The sequence below is a fragment of the Triplophysa rosa genome, linkage group LG21 (assembly GCF_024868665.1).
Source record: "Triplophysa rosa linkage group LG21, Trosa_1v2, whole genome shotgun sequence".
Lineage (NCBI taxonomy): Eukaryota > Metazoa > Chordata > Actinopteri > Cypriniformes > Nemacheilidae > Triplophysa > Triplophysa rosa.
The window spans coordinates 2,647,643-2,668,270 of NC_079910.1; the positions used below are offsets into that span (position 1 = coordinate 2,647,643).

General features: G+C 37.7%; 1 protein-coding gene across 1 annotated transcript; it reads right to left on the reverse strand.

Annotated features, from left to right (window-relative positions):
* Positions 1 to 11,061: 11,061 nt before the first annotated feature.
* Positions 11,062 to 15,961, reverse strand: LOC130545113 (peptidase inhibitor 16). Its single transcript, XM_057319465.1, has 6 exons — positions 15,457 to 15,961; positions 14,181 to 14,329; positions 14,011 to 14,086; positions 12,572 to 12,681; positions 12,349 to 12,440; positions 11,062 to 12,265 (listed from the first exon to the last, which is right to left on the reverse strand). The coding sequence occupies exons 1-6, from the start codon at positions 15,610 to 15,612 to the stop codon at positions 12,033 to 12,035; spliced, it is 816 nt and encodes a 271-aa protein (XP_057175448.1). The 5' UTR covers positions 15,613 to 15,961; the 3' UTR covers positions 11,062 to 12,032.
* Positions 15,962 to 20,628: the final 4,667 nt, after the last annotated feature.

Sequence of the window (20,628 nt, forward strand, 5' to 3'; positions counted from 1 at the left end):
ATTCATTTTATATTACCAATTGTCTCGTTTGTTTCCGTATTTATTCCTTAGAAATTTATGGAGAAACAGCTGAGACCAAGTTGATGTTCAAATGAAACTCCCGAGCTGAAATCTCCTCTGGAGATATGACACGAGTTGTTTGTCAAACATTCTATTCTTTGTTAATCGTCACTGGTCTGTAAACACATGCCTAATTACCCATGCAAATACTTGCACAACATGACGTGACTCTTGCGAGGTTCCCACATATTGACCTTAAGCAGAAACACGTAATGAGTGCCGCTCTGAGGTCAATGGGTTGAACACATGGAAATAACGCTAATGATCTGAAAGGACAGTTGTGAGCAGGTTGATCAGTTCTAAATGTGAACTGCAGAATATGATGCAGGTAAACGTGTGATGTGCGTGTACGCTGCAGGAGGAAGCGGGACTGTGGTTTTATGTCACGTGCCCTAATCTGAGAGGAGAGGAAGTGTTAGAGCAGAATGATACGTGTTTCCTCTTAAGAGATAAAGTGATTGCATGGTGCTATTACCATGACGACCGCAGCACATCCCAGCGGACGGGACGTGTGAATGAAATGTCGGTGTGTCTCGTATGGTGCTGTGTCACGTTGTCCTGAAACTTTGAAAAGTGTTACTTTTACTCTTCTGTTTCCGAGTATCTAAGTATTCCAATAAGAAACTAATTCACAGTTTGAGATTTTTTTTTATTAAATGGTTTGAGATTTAATTGCAAAATTGAATTTAAATTATATTAAACTGACTTACAAGTTGTATTTTACAACTTGATGTTTTAAAGCCAGGTCATTATAATTTAAGTTCAATTGACTCATAAAGGTAATTTGAATAACTTAAAGTTTTTTGTTGATTTTTTATTTTACAGTGTTTTTAAGCTCTTTTAATCTCTTTTTATAGATTCATTGCTTTGGTCTGTGAATTTATTTGTGTTTGTGTGTGTGTGTGTGCGTGTGTGTGTGTGTGCGTGTGTGTGTGTGTGTGTGTGTGTGTTGTGTGTGTGCGTGTGTGTGCGTGTGTGCGTGTGTGCGCGTGTGTGCGTGTGTGTGTGTGTGTGTGTGTGTGGGAAGGGTAAACCCTACGGTATGGGGACAAAATGTCCCCACAAAGATGGCAATATCCAAAATCCTTGTCCTTGTGGGGACATGTTTTTGTCCCCATGAGGAAACAAGCTTATAAATCATACAGAATGAACTGTTGTGAAAATGTAAAAGAGCAGACAGTTGTGTGTGATTGTTAGGGTATATGATATACAGTTTGTACAGTATAAAAACCATTGCGTCTATGGAATGTCCCCATAAAACATGGAAACCCAACATGTGTGCGTGCATGCGTGCTTGTTTGTTTGTTTGTTTGAGTGCACAGGCAAACAGCACTACTAATTTTGTGTCGTGTGTGTGTGTGTGTGTGTGTGTGTGTGTGTGTTTGTTTGTTTATTTAAGTGCACAGGCAAACAGCACTACTATATTTTTGTCATTTTTTTATCATTTCTGTCAATATGTATATTTTTGTGTTCATGGGGATGATTATTATTAGTATGTAAAATAATGAAAATTGATGTAAAATAATAAGTAATCTCAACTTCCACCTCATTGATGAACAGTTTTCTAGTTTTAATTTCTTTTGTTATAATATATATGTATATATATTAATTAATATATCTCACTGAGTCCAACAAACGCATGGAAACCCTGAGTGAACCTGTTGAATTAGATTTTTCATTTGCTTCCCATTCTGAGTTAAGAAGCAATGTGAGAAGCTATTGGAAAGGTGGACCATTTATAAATGAGAGAGACTGAGACAGCTCCTTCTGCTCTCCAAAACGAAAAAAATCCTTACCTTTCAAGAAACCCATTACAAAAGTCTCCATTAACACATTAAGAACATTCTACTTTTTGTGTCCCTCTCTCAAAAGTGTCTATGAAAGGACCCATATTGATTATCCTCATAGATACGTGGCTGCAAGCGTGCATAAAAAATAAATAAAAGAATAAACAAACATCAGTCCTTTTAATTAGCTTACAGAAGGCATCGGTCTGGATCTTACGACCTGCAGCGTTGAGTCACGGCGTCCATCACAAAAGATGCGACGCTTTGAATGCCCGAGACGCACGGAACCCTGAAAAGGTAAGAACTAATGGACGACATTATTGTCTGCGGGCTTTTCAAACTGAGAGATGCTGGTCTGAATCATGGCACTCAGACACATGACAAAGACTCCACAAACATTATCAACCGTCATGAAACGGCCGACTCCATTAAAAAGTCGAAATTTCATTTTGCTGTGAATAATGCAGTAGAGCAATGAATGATGCTTTCTACGTCAAAACACATTTCCAAGGGTGTATCTGTGATTTTTGTCAGCTTCCGGACTTATATGAGATACGGAAGATCTGAAATGAATTCACATAGACAGGTGTTATGTATATTGAAAGCCATAGTTCATCCAAAAAAGCATACAGGCAGTTCTTTAAAATATCTTGTGTGTTCTTCAGATGAAAGAACATCATAGAGGTTTGGAATGACATGAGGATAAATGAAAGAACTTTGGTGTGTGTGTGTCATCACCAAACCACCAGTGCAAAGTGTCTTATATCTACAAATATTTTCCCCAACAAAACGCTGCTTTTGTGTGATTCACAGTTATTGTGTCAGAGAACAGTTTGCTGAAACAAAAACCAAGAGAACCGTCCAGCTCAGTCATGCGTGATTTTGATCAAAATCTACTTTTAATTCATGCTGCTGCACAACATTATACTGACTTAATCCAGAGAAAAATTCAATAAAACTTGATCAAGACGAATTGTTTGCTAATTCAGCAATGAACTGAAATGAAACGGTTCGCAGCACACAGAGAGATCTGCACACGAAACCGTCAAAAGAGTTTAACGAATCACTTGTGAAACTTCCCATGCTGAGGAAATTCTATTTTGATTGTTCAGAGGTTACACAGCTCATGAGATTTACTGATAAATTTCCCCTAAAATGACTTGAGAACAAATGCGACCATTGTTGAAATCAATGGAGAGTATGGGGGTGTAAAAGGAATATAGATTGTAGATGTAAAATAATCCAGATTTTCTGTAAATTTGATAAGAAATGTTTGAGTTCATATTGAGATCTTCAATAATATAGACTTTTGATAACAGACTTGACAAATCTGAGCTCAGTTTGAGACGTTGTTGACATCTCTTTTGAAACTCTAGTGACAGACACATTTGTGAGATTTCTGACTCTTTTTCTCTGGAGAAATATCTGAGATGAGATTTAAGCAAATGTTTCTGCTTGCTCTCCATTGAATCTCATTGTTGTCTAGGAGAAAAATTGAGATATTAAAAATAATCTCATCTGTGATTTTTCTGTCTTGCATGTCAATGAATCCACAGTGGTGTGTTCTCCTGAAAGAACATGTGATAGTAATACTAGAGATGAGGATCTGTGTCAAGGTCTTCTGGTAACGGACTGTCCTGATCTGTCTCTTTACAGGTCTTGCACAGTATGGGGTTAATCCTAATCTGTGTCATTGTGTTTTCCAGGGACAGAACATCTCATCTGTTCTTGGCCCAGAGCAAAGTGACGCAGCACAAAGACAAATGAGGACACTTGTCCATACAGTACACCTACTGCACTCTTACAAATAAAGGTGCAGCGATGCCATAGAAGAACCATTTTTGGTTCCACAAACAACCATTCAGTCAAAGGTTCTTTAAAGAACCTCTTTCTTTTTTATAATCAAAAGGTTCTTCTATGGCATCGGGGAACCTTTTGAAGCACCTTTTTTTACGTACGGAGTACAGTGTACTAGTTCAGATACTCCTCTTGTTTGAATTTATGTTAAATAAATTTCACAATTTAAATAGTTTATATAGAAATAATAGATAAATGGATAAAAATAATATCAAATCAAGTGACACCTCCAAATAATTTAAAAGTTGCTGAGAACTAAAGACTACACAGCTGTATTTTTCATCCTGCAAATAATGTGTTAAAAAATGTTGACTTCAAATGTCAGAATAAGTTTGTGTAACTTACATATACTGTGAACACATTAGTATATTGCTAAACATAACCTAAACCCTCAGGACTTCAAACCTGTAGAAGACCTTTGACCATCTGATATATTTAAATCCATATCTCACAAAACAACTCACTGAGTAATTTTGTTGTTGCCCGGATGGATATGTTTGTGCAGAACTTTATCACGCAGAAATTCGATGGTCATGAATAAGTAACCTACTTTCACAGTGCATTTCAAGCCAGAGGTTTTTTAAGCGTGGTATAAAGGTACCGAGGATGTTGAAAACAGGCATAATACTGATGCACAATGACAAAGCGCCTTCAAGGTGTTCTGCTGGGATGTGGGAGTCGTTCCCGTTGTGCACAGGTTTTACGCCAGTGGTCATAAATACACAGCGCCCACTGAGAGTCACAGGAGAGATCTCCACTCCATCCCCACGCCTGCTGTGTCACGATCACATCTGTGTTTGCTGCTGTAAGGGACTCGAGCAGGTTACAAACACTGTAGGAGGACAGAACGTGGTGCCTCAAGGTTGACTATTGTTTTAGCATCCTAACAATAAACTTTTCGTGGTTGTCCACTGAACTGGCTACTTCTTCTGATTGCACATATTTCTGAAAACATAGAAATATAATGAAAAATATTCAAATAAATACTTAAAACGTTAACATAACATAACATACAACAATAACAATACATTAGGTGACTATAATAAATATGAAACAACACGAATATGACATATGTAGTCCAGATTGCTATAACATTAATTTGACAAATCAGAATAAAATATAGGTTCTATCAGAAAGAGGTAAATAGAAATTAAATGCAAATTAAATAAATAAATGATGGATTAAATTATTAAGAAAAACGATATGAGAAAGATATCAAACTATATGAATACATAATAGGCCCTATTAATCATATTCATGTAAAAAATTCAAATAAATTACGTCAGAAGATAAGTTAAATTTTCACGAACAGCATTTTAAAACAAACAAAAAGTTAAACAAAAGGTTTTGATACTTTAGGCTATATATTATTTTTCAGTTTCCTGGATCCGTTTTTCCTGGATCTGAGGACAAAACACCAAATAATAAATAAACAAATAGCAGAAAATACAGTAAAAGAAGGAAAAGTTGGACTTTTGAATAAACAAACTTTTTTCCAGCGTTGTGATCCGATTCCTCCAATATTATCCGACTGCAATACTGGAGGCTGCAATTCCAAGGACCTCCCTTTCTGGGACCACACTTCTAGGATCCTATTTTTTTTGGAACAGCGCCGCCTACCGAATCGGAGTTCAGAGATCCGCAGTCCAACGGACCCTAGTTTTGAGGACTGAAAAAAGTGCACAAGAATGTATTTACACCCAATTCTAACTACTTCCCTTAAGTAATCCCTTACTTTACTTTTCACAGGGAAAGTAATTAAATTACAGTAACTAATTACTTAGTAACTAGTTAGACCCCAACACTGCGTGTGACAACCTGCCCCGACCTGAGGTTTATGACAAATGACATAAGAGCACATTTGAGTTATATTATTTATTCTTTCCTTTAGTCTGTCACATTTAGTTTTTGTGGTTGATTGCTGAAGAGCTATAACAAAAACATGGTGTTTCCTATTTCCATGATGCCTAAAGGGATACTTCACCCAAAAATAAACATTCTTTCATCATTTACTCAGTTGCAAAAATACAATGGTACAATGGTTTGCTGTCCTACATTCTTCAAAATGTCTTCTTTTGGGTTCAATAGAACAAACAAATGATAAAGTATTTTTTCCTAGTCAATGGGGGGCTTCTGTCTGGTTATAAGCATTCTTCCAAATATCTTTCTGTGTTCATCAGAACAAAGAAATTTATACAGATTTGGCACAAAAGAAGGTGAGTAAATGATGACAGAACTTTCCTTTTTGGGTGAAGTATGCCTTTAAAAACACTGCTTTAGAAAACAAGCATTTGTGCAATTGGACTTTTTTACTGTTGTTGAGATATACTGTAGGCCCAATGACATCTAGCCTCAGCCTCGCCTAATACATGTGATGAAAATTTATGGAAATTACTCTTGGAATGGTCCAATCTTCTAGTACTCATTAAAACATATTCTGCATTTTTTTATGTCTCAGGCCTGTTGAGTCCATTTGTAAATTTCTCTGTAAACAAACCACAAAAAAATCTGTAAAGATATGATGCCATTTCTGCAGTCTGAAGGCATTTATTTATGACGTTGGATTAAGGTTCATTCTATGTGGAAATGACCGAAGGAGAAAATACCAGGTCATTTTTACGACTGAATAAATTGTTTGCATCTCCGGATGGCAGTGTCTTAAACCGGTGTTATGGCTTTTCACTGAAGTGCTGTTAACATTTGTCTTGATCTCTTGATTTAATATCCGCTGCTGTCGGTGCGAACAAAACATGGATATCTCACCCCCCAGAGCGTCAGCATTCATAGTCTGTGAAAGATTTTCTCCATAGGGGAGACGTTGTTTATTCCTCAAATAAGATGCAGGAAACTGAGATGTTTATCGGTTTATATGAGAATGCCTAGATGGATCACTGATTGTCTAATATAGACGCACACACAGTCTATAAGATTAAGTGTGTAGTGAAAAGGAACAGGCAGTTTCCAAACCAGGCTCCTCCATGCCCCTCGCTCTCTGTGGGCTTTCGGTGACCTGTGACCTGTGGCTACCGGGACTTTACCCCTTACCTGCACCAAACCCATTCATCACTCCCTCTTCAATGAGCCACAAGGACGTGTCCTCTTATGGACACCCAATGGACACTTTGATCTCATTTTTGAACATAAACATAAATAAATATGATGTTTTTGTGTGCCAAATGTTTCCACAGCGGTCCGGATTCCTGTCTTTGGTGATAATGGGCCTCATTCATGAAACATTCGTAAATAGAGTAAATTCCGAGTAATTTGCGCGTAAAACAGACCGTCCCGAAAACTTTACTCCGGATTCACAAATACTTGGTAAACGTCAGATCTCATAGTAAAATGTGTGTACGTTCCAATCATTCGTAAACAGGGCGCGCATGCACGCTCACTCACAATTAGCATAATCCCCGCCTATGATTTTACAGCTACGCAAATTACGTAGGCCTATCTAGGAATGCTGGATTCCTCTGGACTTCATTCTCTGGTTTGGCTACATTATATTGCATGAATGCATAAGAGACTAATCGGCGATATGCTTTCCAATAAATTAATCAATTAAAGTGTTTTCAGCCAGCTAAAATAATAATACCTGGTGCTCTTCTGAAAATGACCAGCTGGTGGCGCCTGAGAACGCTTTGGAGGCTCTGCGCGAGTGCGCGTTACTCCGGAGATGCGTTGGTTGCTGTGATTTAGAATATCCGCAACAGTTAGCCTACTTGTTATTAGTATATTATTTATGAAGAATATTACTGCATATGAAAATGCAGTAATAACACTCGCTTCTCCATCTCCATCGTTGTGTATGATGGTTGGTCAATGTAGTGTTTGTCCCGCCTCTTCTCCACTGTGATTGGACGGCTGTGTAAAAAAAGGACAGTGCGAGCTCTGCGTTTTACCCAAAGTTAAAAAGCAAAATAACTGGTGAAATATCATTATGATGTAATGCATCCAAATGCAGTGTCATCAGTTTGTCTAAAATAATACAGAACGTTACGTGCGGTTTTACGCACTATTGACACGTGTATGGAGCAGGCGTACATTTTTTTCGTACTACCAATTAACATTTTGAAAATACGAACATTTTCATGAATCCGAAAATTGACGTCAAAACGTCTTTACGAACGATATACACTGCTCGTGTTTCATGAATGAGGCCCATTGATCTTTAGAACATTTCTTAATATTACACGAGAGCAAAATACGCAGTTTGAGTAACAGCTGAACAAGGTTTATGAAAGCTATTAATTGTTCCGCTTATAGTGCTGTCAGGATGATGAAATTTGGATAAAAATAATTGTCTATTAAATAATTGCGATTATGACGATTAATTGTCTGTTTAAAGGCTTTGACAATTATAGCGATTAATTACAATTGATTTATTCAATGAATAAAATATAGATACGTTAAGAAATGTAAAAATTCTGTAAATTACTAGTAACATTCCCTACAGAGTGACCTTAACAGAAAAAACTGAGATATGAGGATAATGTCGTCTTGCTGTGTAAATCTGGAATCACTTTAATAAAACTCATAAACACAAAAAGTACAAATCTGATACAACTCAAATGATGAAGAAATGTCATTTGAACTTAACAGTGAGTGCAGATCAAGGACGGGATGTAAAATGCTGCAGATCACCCTAGTTTTCTAAGGATTTACAGTCATTGCAGTTATCTGATAATAATTGCGATTATGTCAAATAATTGGGATGAGACGATTATTTGATAATTGTGACAGCCCTAGTTCCGATGATCAAATGTGAAATGTGAGATGATCAAAGGAGTCTCAGATTTATAATGATGTTGACCTTGATAAATGCCCCAACGGGTCCATTGGGTTTACATTGTAGGAGGGGCACACATTCTTCGCTTTGTGTCTATCATGTCTGACCTTTATGCTAGAAATGTTTGATAATGTTTGTCTCTTATAAAAACAGTGAGACCTCTCAATCACTTTATTATGCCGCTGTCTGTGAGTGCCCGTGTGTCTCACCTCAGTCATAAATGAAAAGTTCAATGAGCTGAACATCCACTCTCTGTTTTGTTATTGCTGGCGCTTTAACTTCGTCTTGGTTGACGTCTTGTTACATTTCCAGATTTGAAGAGTGCTCCGTCTTCATTGATCAGTGTATAATACGCCATCTAAGCGATGTTCCTCCGATGTGGAGGTGTTTTTGTCTGCGTCTCTGTGTATGAAGCAGGATTACGGTGGACATGACAGATGAGCTGGTTTGCTGAGATGAAGTGAAGCTCTTTGACCCAATGGACTGGAGCTTTATTACACAGACTTTATCATGAATAAAGCCATCGATCTGAGCTTCAGGCCTAGAGACCGATGGAGACATTATGTGCGGTCCTATCGATTATGTAGGCTATTAGTGTGGAATCTTTATTGTTTATTGTTATAATTCAGAATCGTAATTGAAAATAATAGGAAAACAAAAATTTCAATTCCTCTTATCAATCAGAATTGGAATATAAGCTGAACACGTAATACACATGCGCCACCGCTGTTAGCGTAGGGCCGTAGGCGATAACGTTATCATTTTGAAACCTGTTTTGAGACGTTCGCGTTTTCAGGCCCCCTTGTCGCCAATGAACAGTCAAAAAAGCATAAAAATGTTTCCGTTTTAGTTGAAACGTCCTAACCCGGCACAAATATACATAAATACTTTCATGAGGTCATGAAATGTAATGTGTTAAAAAGTCAAGTTGACTTTGACCTGTTTGAGTGAATTGTTGACTGACGTTACACTGGAGATGGATTGGCAATAATACAAATAATGCTGAAAAGTTCAAGTGACGTCTGATGAATGAATCTCATCCGCTGGTGTATTTGAGCTTCTGAGGATCTACTTCAAAGATTAACTGAGAGATGTTGACATTTGCTTTGATTTTGTGCATATCATTTTGTGTTTTTTCGATGTACATGTTAATCAGTCCAGCTCAACAGCGTTGATACCACAAGTCCTCTATGTCAATCCTTTTAGTCCGATACAAAAGAAATGATTGTTTTTGTTTATCTTTTGTCTAGTAGGACACATGTAAAAATTGATCCTTAAAGGGACAGTTCACCCTGTCATGATTTACTCACCGTCGCGTTGTTCCAAATCTGTATACATTTCTTTGTTCAGGGGAACACCATTGACTACAATAGTAGGAAAAATTATGAATGAATGGATGAAGCATTTATAAAGCGCTTTATTGTGTATTATTACTCGGCTCGTTGGAATGCTTGATTGTGATTGGCCAGTCGTGGCATTTGCAGGTTCGTTATTCCCAGATAACAACCCCTCAAAACTAATAACACACGGTAACCCGGATGCAGCAAATCATTTTGACAGGTTTTTTTTTGACAAATGAAATATAATAACATCGGCGCCAGTGCCTTCACCACACACCAGCTATAGATGGAGAGGAGAGAGATATAGAGCCAATTCAGAGGGTGGGGATTATTAGGAGGCCATGATTGACAACGGCCAGTGGAGGGAATCTGGCCAGGACACCAGGGTTACACCCCTACTCTTTACGACAAGTGCCATGGGATCTTTATTGACCACAGGGAGTCAGGAACTCGGTTTAAGGTCTCATCCGAAGGACTGTGCTTTTTACAGTATAGTGTGCCCATCACTATACAGGGGCATTAGGACCCGTACAGACCACAGGGTGAGCACCTCCTGCTGGTCTCACTAACACCTCTTTCAACAGCAACCTAGCTTTCCCAGGAGGTCTCCCATCCCATCCCATCCAGGTACTGACCAGGCTCAGCCTTCCTTAGCTTCAGTGGGAAAACAGTCTTGGCTATAGGGTGATATGGCTGCTAACAATGCTAGTCAAAAGTCCCCCCGAACTACATTTTTCAAAAGATCTTCTTTTGTGTTCAATAGAACAAAGCAATTTATAATGTCATTTTTCCTATTATGGTAGTCTGTGGCCAAGAACTGTTTGGCGACAAGCATTCTTCCAAATATCTTTCTCTGTGTTCATCAGAACAAATAGATTTAGACAGATTTGGAACCACTCAAGGGTGAGTAAATGATGACAGAATTGTTTTTGTGGACTGTCGCTTTAAATACAGCATCTTAAACAGTTATTGTAGTCTCCAAACCAGACAACAGATTTGTTCATTAAAAATGTATTGCTCAGAGATCTCTTCTAAAACTCTGATGGTTTCTGCCTCTTTCTCATGAGAAATGTTTGAGACACAGTCACAGATGAAACATAAGAAAATGTTGCCAGTTGCTGTACATTTAATCTCATTGATGCCTTGGAGAAATAATTTAGATATTAAAGATCTAATGTGTAATTTTATAACATGTCAGTGTGTGAATGATTTATGAATACTTTAGAATATGTATTTGACCAGCATTTGAATTTATAGTCTTTAAACACAGAAACAACACTTCGAGAACATTTAAAAACAATACCAGCATTTATATTGAGTTCTACTGCCATCTAGTGGCATTTGTTTTGTCCAAAGTACAAAATCAATCCCGATCAAAAATATCGATGGTCAGTAGATGTTATTGGCAGTAAACATAAGTAACAATGTGACTGTATAAACGACCAAAGAGAGGGATAAAATCATGATGTTAATATTAACATTAACCTGGTGGATAAACTAACAGATAAACTTATAAACTCAATTGGAGATTTTTAACAAATATTCCAGTTCATTCAGATATTTTAAATTCCAGTTTCTCACCATTTCTCTAAGAAACGCCTTGGAATTTAACAAATCAACATAAATGACATTTACAAATAAAGAGATAAACACACAATACATCTTACAGTTATAAACTTTGCAAGGGTACAATATTTCTTGTGCTTAGTACACCTGTCGATTTCAAGCTCAAACTAATGCTCCTGTAAATCTATAGAAAGCATGATTGTCATGCAAAAGCAATATGACTGCTGCGTCAAACACAAATATATCAATGTTAAAGCATACAATAATTTGAGACCATTTATTTGCCCTTACAGTAAACAAAAAAACACTGATATTGAGATGACTAGATCTGAAACTGGCTACTTGCTTTAAAATGTATGCTTTTGAATGTAGAAAACTTTCTATAACTGATTTAAAATGAACATATCAAATCTTCAATTTTATCAGCAATATTATGTTTGAAATAGTTTTACATGTACTATAGCATGTTCCCAACGTCTTTCATGTCAAATGCAGTTACTAACTAAAGGGTTTTGCAGTTTTGTCTTCAAGTTCTAGTTGTTCATTTGTAAAGCGCAGTCATATTATGAGTCAAACATTTGTACCGTATATGAATTATTGTACGTTTGTTTTTTGTGTGTGTCCAGATGGATTTTTTCACAGAATGAAAGCTGCAGAAAGCCAGACGAGCATCAGCAGAGGAGCTAAAGTTCTCTCCACCTCTGATCCAGCCTTTATGACATCACTTTTCAATGTCTTCTCCATTCTTCTGTGTCCCTCTTCAGGAACAGAGGTGGGCTCATGTGTACGGGGTGGGATGGTGGCTTGCTTGGTTGAGACGGCTGGATGTTTTGTGGCCTCAGGTGGCTCCTCCGATGGAAGACGTTTCACTGTGAGGAGAAAAAAAAGATTGTTTTGTGATTTATATTTTATGTTGATTAGAACTCAACCTGAACAGATGATGTAAGATTACCACAGATGTTCTCCTCACACGTTGGCAGTTCCTCTGGACACTTTGAGCATGACTCTCCTGACTCATACGGCCTCTGTCCTTCAAAATTTCCTCTAATAAGGGAATAAAAAGAATTGCGTATGCTCTTTTTATCCTGGAATAGATTTTTTGAGCTTTTGTACAAACTTCTGGGCCTTGTATTTCTACAAACATCATCAATGGCAATATTTAGTATGTCACTTACGTCGGATAATAATTGCAGACGAGAAGAGTGGACTTTGGTAAATCCAAACCCTCTAGAGTATCACACACATGAGTAGCACATCCGATTTGTCTGCTGTCCGCCCACACCATCTATAATTAAAAAATAATGTAGAACCACAGCACGGTAGGTTGCCAAAATAAGTGAGACAGAGCTTGAGGTAACTCTGTTTAAAAATGTAACACTAAATAACAAACAAACAGAGAAAAAGAGAACAAGGTTTTGTTATGTTGAGATCTAGAGAAAAAAAATGTTTCTATGAGATGAGCCGAAATAAAAAGGGCATGTCTTCGGGCATTTGTAGGAGTCTTTGTTTTGTTAAAGATTTGGGATAATTTAGGAGAACATAGACATTTTGAATTTATAGATTTTATATTAAACTATGAATATACAGTGACATCCATAAGTATTGGGACAGAGGAGCATATTTTGTTATTTTAACTGTTTGCCAAATATTTTTCAAGTTACAGTTATATAATGAAAATTTTGAGTGTATTCACATCCAAATTGACTGATGGGTTTGGGAATTACAGCTCTTTAAATATGTATCTCCCCCCTTTTTCAAGTGACCAAAAGTAATGGGACAGTTGTATCAAAAGCTGTTTTATGGACAGGTATGGGCTTTTCGTTAAATCATTTCTAATAAATTAAACATGTTAAAGGTCTGGAGTTGATTCTACGCGTGGTGTTTGCATTTGGAAGGGGCCTTTTGCTGTAATTCTTTAAATAAGTCATTATTAGATTGATCATTTATTAGATTTATTAGACAGATTTATTTATATGCTTTATTCATAATTTAATATTAAAACATGAACTTTCTAATAATATTTTTTCCAGTTGTAAGGGCATCAATCATAGTACACTTTAAACGCAAAGTGGGATTTTTGGACTGTAATACAGTGACGCGGAAAACATTAAGAGACTATTTCAGAGACCATTTTTTAGATTTTAAAATTGACTAATTATAAGTATTTGTTTAGGAAATTTTTTTTTTTTTTTCATTCTGTGAACTACTAATAATATTTCTCAAATTTCAAAGAAAAATAATGTTTCTTTTTGCATTTATTTTCAGAAAATGAAAACTGGAGAAACAGGTGAAAATAGCAGAAGAGATGCTCTGTATTTTTTCAGACCTCAGATACTGCAAAGAAAGCAAGTTCATATTCAGTTTTAAGCAATACAAAAGCATTTTTTATGTGAAGACCTCGATTTTTATTACAGTTTTTATGTCTGCCATTCTGTCAGTCTTTCACATTGCTGTTGAATGACTTTTTGTCATTGACTTTTTGACACTAAACTGGAATGGCCACAATACATCTACTGTAGAAATGCTGATTTGAAATGAAAATTTGGAATGGTCTCTAAATTTTTTCCGCAGCTGTATAATTATACACAATCTGGCAACCGCATCTGTTGCTCACCTGAGTGTAGTGACCACACATTTTGTCTTCAGGGCAGTTGTTGTTTTCATATTCATAATCATGAATCTCTTCAAACCTGTGGTGCAAAGAAACGAGTTCATGGAAATGAAGTGCTTTAACTCTGCACAGAAAAATATAAATCTTCTGTTATAACTCAGTTTAGATCATACCAGTCAAGCATTGCTTGGGTAACATTAAATGGTCCAGTGGTTACAAAGAGGTTTTCCCCCAGTTCGAGGCTCTTGAGGTCAGGGTTGTGGTCCCAGATACATTTGGCTGCATATGCTTCTGCCATCAGACGCAGTGTCTCGTCCCATACCTGAAACAACAGCAGACAGAAGTAACTTTTACTTTATATGCATTAATATTACTTAAATTTGAAGCATGAAAATATCTCTTAAAAGTCTTATTTTCTAAATGCTAAATATTCTTTCTTATTTTGTTTCTTGACTTTCACATGAAATAGGACCTGGTTCTTCAAGAGATCCGCCTCATTCTTGTGTGATTGGAAATGAAGAAAGACATGCACAAGAGTGTCGTGCTCTGAATTTCAGCCACGACAAAAACAAAACAGGAAGGATAAATGACCACATGGGGTTTTATTAAAACACACACTCAGCATTACGCTCCTCTGGTCTCGTATAACATTCACATTCCTCAACATGTCTCACAAGTTGCGCAACGGTATTCCCTATAGCCACACCCCCATACAAATGTCATCCAATCAAATCAACCGCATTAAGAGAACTTCTTCTTTTAGAGATAAAGAATGGTCTTCCGTTATAAATCTGGTGTTGTTCTGCTCTGATTCCAGCGTTTGGGTTCAATCACATTCGACATGGATCAGTTGTGGTACAGCTGTATCGAAAGGGAAGCTTTTTCATACTTGATACTAGCACGTAACTAGATTTTTAGAGCTTTATGAAGTGTCAAGTTTTGTAATTACACTAGAGTCCCTTGTGATATGAGAAAGCCTCTCAAGTTAATTGCGCTTATGAATATGCAACAATGACTCAATTACCAGACAAATTAATGTGATTATTTGCAGATGTAATTAGAAAGTAAAAGCAATTCCAATGATTGACGGCAGGTGATTGGCTGTCGTGACCTCATAAAGAAATTCTTTAGCTAGATAGAAGTGTCTACGCAATACTCATTGATGACCAACCTGGCACGAAGCATCTTGATATACCACATACTACTGTATGAATGTTCGTGATTATTTTCTTTTAACAGCTTCACCCGCTCGCCGTGTGTTTGTGGTGTGGAAACAACATCTTTCTGTGCGTTTATGTGTGTTCCAAGAAAGAAAGATTTGAATGATAGAAAGGAAGAAAGAAAGAAAGAAAGATTCGTTTTAAAGAACCAGCAAAAATGCAGCCAAATGTTTCACACATGTACACATCTCTATCAACGGGTTCGACAAACATCACATGCATCTCTTACCACTTTCTGCATGAAGGCAGCGCTGGGCTTGACCTGCGAGCGGATATCATTGTGAATATCTATGATGTTAGATGTCTGTTGCTCTGTCAGGTGACCCGCCGCTAAACTCAGAAGAATCCAGAGCCCGGCGTTCCGGAGGGCCGTATTCCGATGCATGTTGACTGCAGTCAATGGTAAGATTCTCCTCCTGTTGTCTGCGGTCTCGCCTCGTGACAGAAATCTTTGTTTTTTCCTTTAGAGCATGTTAATGTTCTCCCTCAGTGTGTGTGCTTGAGAGAGAGAGAGAGAGAGAGAGAGAGAGAGAGAGCAATTGAGAGATGAACACCAGTCGGCTTTGCAGTTTCACAAGAAGTACAGGACCCTTTCAGCACCCCAGACTGTAACTCCCACCCCGCCTGTCCTGATCGGCCAGACTCAGATTACACATCTCACACACTCCATATGACTTCATCACAAGTGTCACATTGAATCACTGCCTGTTGTCCGATTCACTCCAGCAACATAATGCTCTCAAACTAACTCAAATCTTATGACGTGCGGGAGTTTGAGTCATGTTGCATGTCTAAGCATGCAGCTCGAGGAATGCCAGAGATAACAGAGTATGTGATCGGTTTTCATCTGCTCTTGTTATTCATTCTGTATGGCTAAAATCATTTCCTCTGTACCAGACAGTGCTTTCTCCATGCAGCGCGGATTGAACCGTAAGCTCATCCTGTTTGAAGAACCCTAAAGCAGATCAGGCCCAGGCCAGGTTACACAAAGCAAGCGCTCGTGAGCTGTAAGTGGTGAAATTCTTTGCCACATTTATGGTTGATTCAGTAACAGAGCGGATTGTTTCAAGTATAAAAATCGCCTGAAAACCGTACGGCATTTCTGACTTCCATACAGCTTTCAATACAATTACGTAAGATTAGAAAAAAATCACAGCTATTGCGCATGCACTGTACAGAATGCTGGGTTGCGATCCACTTCATTAAACCATGTGTTTTTGTTAATAAAAAATAACCAATGCTGGGGGGTAGAGGCAGTGGGAAAGGGAGAATATTGTATGTAATATATATGTAATACGTCACTGTTGAATAAAAATGTTAATAAAAAAATGAATGTATTTGTTTCATCATCTTTGCTTGTTTTGACTTACTTTACACAAATTTAGGTCATCTTGAGCTCCCCTAGTGGGAGACACACCGCTTTATAGTGTGCTATCGTGTGGTTGTCAGGGTGTTGCTATGCTGCTGTTCTGTGGCCTGAATCTGAATAATATGGCATGTTCTAAGGATAGTGCGAGTGGGGCTTGCAAATGAACTCGTTATCATTTTTTCCAAGTAGTTGGAGATGGTTGCCAGGGTGTTGCTATGTAGTTGTTAGGCCAGTCACTTAGAAAAGCAATAGCGCATCTGAACAAGCTGCATGATTTTAATTGTCATTTATGTTCCTGCCACAATTGATGGTGTTTGTTTGGGGTTAGCAGGTTGTTCCAACCCTCACCCGGAGTATGAGTGGTATTGATAGTAAAGTTTGCCTTGGCAAGCATCAGTGGAAGGGCGTTCTTATCATTGTTTCATTCCTGGATCGATTGGCATCTTAAGAACTCTTGTAAAATATACATGCCTTAAGAAAAGCCAGTCAGCAAATTTGTTGCTTTTATCAATTGAACAAAAATCAAAAATGTTATTTCATTCATAGTTTTTATCATGTTTTTGTTGCTTTAGCTTGAAAGTGGACGCACCATCTAACTTGCGTTACGTGTGTTTATTTTCTCTCTGCTGTCTGGCGTTGTGCTGGGTGTGGACCATTTTGCTTCTCAGATTTTCTTTACTAGCAGCCAGATGTACAGGCATGGCAACTAATGATTCAATGCTGAACTCTTAACACATGTGTGAGGCTCACATCCAATAAGGTGCACACATTTGGAGGAACTTGTTTTCTTGTTTTCCTCTGTACCTCATTTCGCGTGTGCCTTACGTTTCCCTGGTTTTATGTTTTTTAAATAACCTACACTCATTGGATCAAAAAGGGATGAACCCAACCGTTGTAAATTAACCTATGCACCCAAAATGCGGTGTTGTTTTAACCCATTGTTGAGTCAAATATAAACATTTTCCAGGGTAATTTAAACCAACAGCTGGGTTCGTCTCCTTTCCGACCCACCGCTGGGTTGACAATAACCCAGAATCCTTTAGTTTGTATGATTTAGCAGCTGGAAGAACTAGCTTGCAGGTTTAATACTGCCATGATGTATAAATACTCTACAATTCTAATAATAAAAGTATTTTCATCCTAGTAATGGGCTTGCTTCAATAAGAAATACCTTTACATTTCCAAATGTAAAATATTCATTCCTTTTTTTCATGAAATACTAAGTTATCATAATATTGTGATGACTTTGTTCACTAGTGAGATCATATAGATGTTTGGCTATTTGGTCGTCTCAAGCAAATGGTTTTGTCTCAATCTGTCTGGTCTGCTTTTGTAATTTTATAATGGAAGGAAATAAAGAGATGAGTAAACAAACACACCCGATCTGGTCAAATCTCTTCCAATGCTTTGTGTCACAGATGTGTTTAATTTTGTAATTTTGTTTTTTACCCAGAATCCTTCACTCATGAATCACACTGTACCACGGGCGTGTCTTCAGTGATATCACACATGACTTTAAATGTGTCGCTGTCATTCTCAGACATGCGTCACGTAAATGACTTCACAGGCTGCTGCTTTACCTACTCCAAAAAATGTCGCTCTTCATGTCAGGTATCAGAGCTGTTGCTTAGCACCGCAATCGGGAATGTTGTTGTGAATATTGGAATGTTCTCCTCGCCTCTGGCTCTTTCCCTGCCCCGAGTGTTAAAACGTCCAGAACACTTCCAGATGTAGGGTGGGACGGAGGTCTCTCGAGGGAACTTGGGCCTGGGCTCCTGATGTTCTGAAATCCCCTCCTTATGACCGTCTGTATTTCAGCTTTGCTTCTAAGGCAACCACAGAAATCATTGATGATGACTGGTTTGAAAGCTCTGAGCAAAACAAAACATATGCTGATGATGTCTGAGTTACTTATGTAATAGTCCTGAAATGTTATTTGTTTCGTTGTCTTGTGATGCGTTTAAAGAGGTGGCATGACCTACAACTCTTATAAAGACTTTCTTGAATGCCCACTGAAGGCTTTTTAAAATAAAGGAGGAAAAACGTGCTCATGAAAAATGAAACCTGTGCAATATTTGTTGTGTCAGAGAATAAACACGTTAAATTACCATTCTAGAATATTGATTTCTTCTATCCCTACATGTTTCTGTCGGGTACGTGGACGTGTGACAAAAGTCTTCATGTCATGGTGCCTGAACCTAAAGATTCTCTTTCATCTCAATAGCTGTTGCTTCCCGTTTCATATGACGCCTCGGAAGTACACAACCTTGCTGTCATCTTCCGTTCTGGAGAGGTTTTTTGAGCCAATCGCCCGAGACACAATTTGCTGATGTGAACTTAACTGGAATGTAGTTCTGTCAAATTTGATCAATATTACTATAACTTCCTTCATTTTAAAGGAGTTTGGTACTGAATGAGTATAGAATTGGCAGTATAATTCTAATATGTGTCAAATTCTGGATTCTAAAATTGCAAACTGGAAAACGGCCATGATGTGCCTCGAGAGTGAATGATTTTAAAAAGAGTTAATGATTTTAATTTCACGTAGTGGTAAGAGAGGGCTGTATTTTCTGCATCTGACGGGAGGATTAGACCGCAGTTGGTTAATGTGGATTGTGAGAAGTTAATTCAGGCTAATCTTTGGGTTAGAGTCGACACATGCGCTTCATGCGCTGGTCTCTCCAGATATGTGCTCACTGAAAACACTGCCAAAACACATTAAAAGATTCATGAGCATTGAGTATCACACATGGGCATCTGTACATGCTGTACCCAAACATTCAGCAGTAAACAACTCCTGTGTGGACTGTGGTTTGTTGTTCACATTGTTTGAAAGAAAAGTGAGATTTGTTTGACTTTTGATTTTGCGTCATTGCATATTTAGATTTTGCATTATTTCCGATAGTACAAAAGAAAATAAGTTTTTATTTAATCTTGCCCTTTTATCATTTAAAATGAAAATGCGGTTACTTTATTGTTCAAAGCAACTATCCAAAACAATATAGTGACCAGCATATATACAGTGCAAAGTTGTTTATTCGTTCTTTAAAGCACCTATAAGGTTCTAATCCAGAAAAGGTCTTGAGCTGGTTGTATAAAAGTTTCATTAAGATGTTCTTCAGTGTTCCCTGGTTCCATATGCTTAGTATGGCTTTCTATATAAATATAGAATCATTCTTGAATGTTATAATTCCATACAGTATATCCTACAGAATCAGGTTGTAAACATTTTCCGCGTTAGAACATATATTTCAAGAATAAACTTTAAATTAAAGGGGTCATATGACACGGCTAAAACGAATATTATCGTTTCTTTTAGATGTAACGCAATGTGTATACACGATTTACCACATATTTTCCACATACCGTACATGTTTGTATCTCCTCTTTGCCCCGCCTCTCTGAAACGCGCAGATTTTTTACAAAGATCATGGCTCTGAAAAGCGAGGTGTGCTATGATTGGCCAGTTAACCAGTGCGTAGTGATTGGTCGAATACTGCAAGCGTGTGATGTAAATGTAACGCCTCTGACCATATTTGGAACATCAGGTTCCTCTTCAATTGTACTGACAGGTACGCCCACCTTACTTGCGTATACATTTGGGCGGTCTTAGACAAATCATACCACCAACTGAGGTAGATTTGTGGGGGTGTGGTTACACGAGGCGTTTCAGGCAGGTCTGGGTGAGCATCTGCTTTTAGATAGAATGCATCTTTTGTTCCGACACTTTCATTTTTGCAATTTTATGTGTCTAATACATGCATGGGCAACTTATAACACACCAAAGACACAGAAAAACATGTGTTCACGCCATATTAAACTTATACGTGAAAAACAAAATGATCACATGTCCAGTGATATAACCTGACCTCAGAGTACACCCAGAACTCAACCCAGACAGGTTTACATTGACTAGTACATACCATAAAATGGTAACTATCAAATTCAATGAATGACCCAGTGGAATGTCACCATTAAAAGTCATGTGCTTTTATCTGAGTTTTACTTCTGTTTGCTTTTGCTAATAGGGGA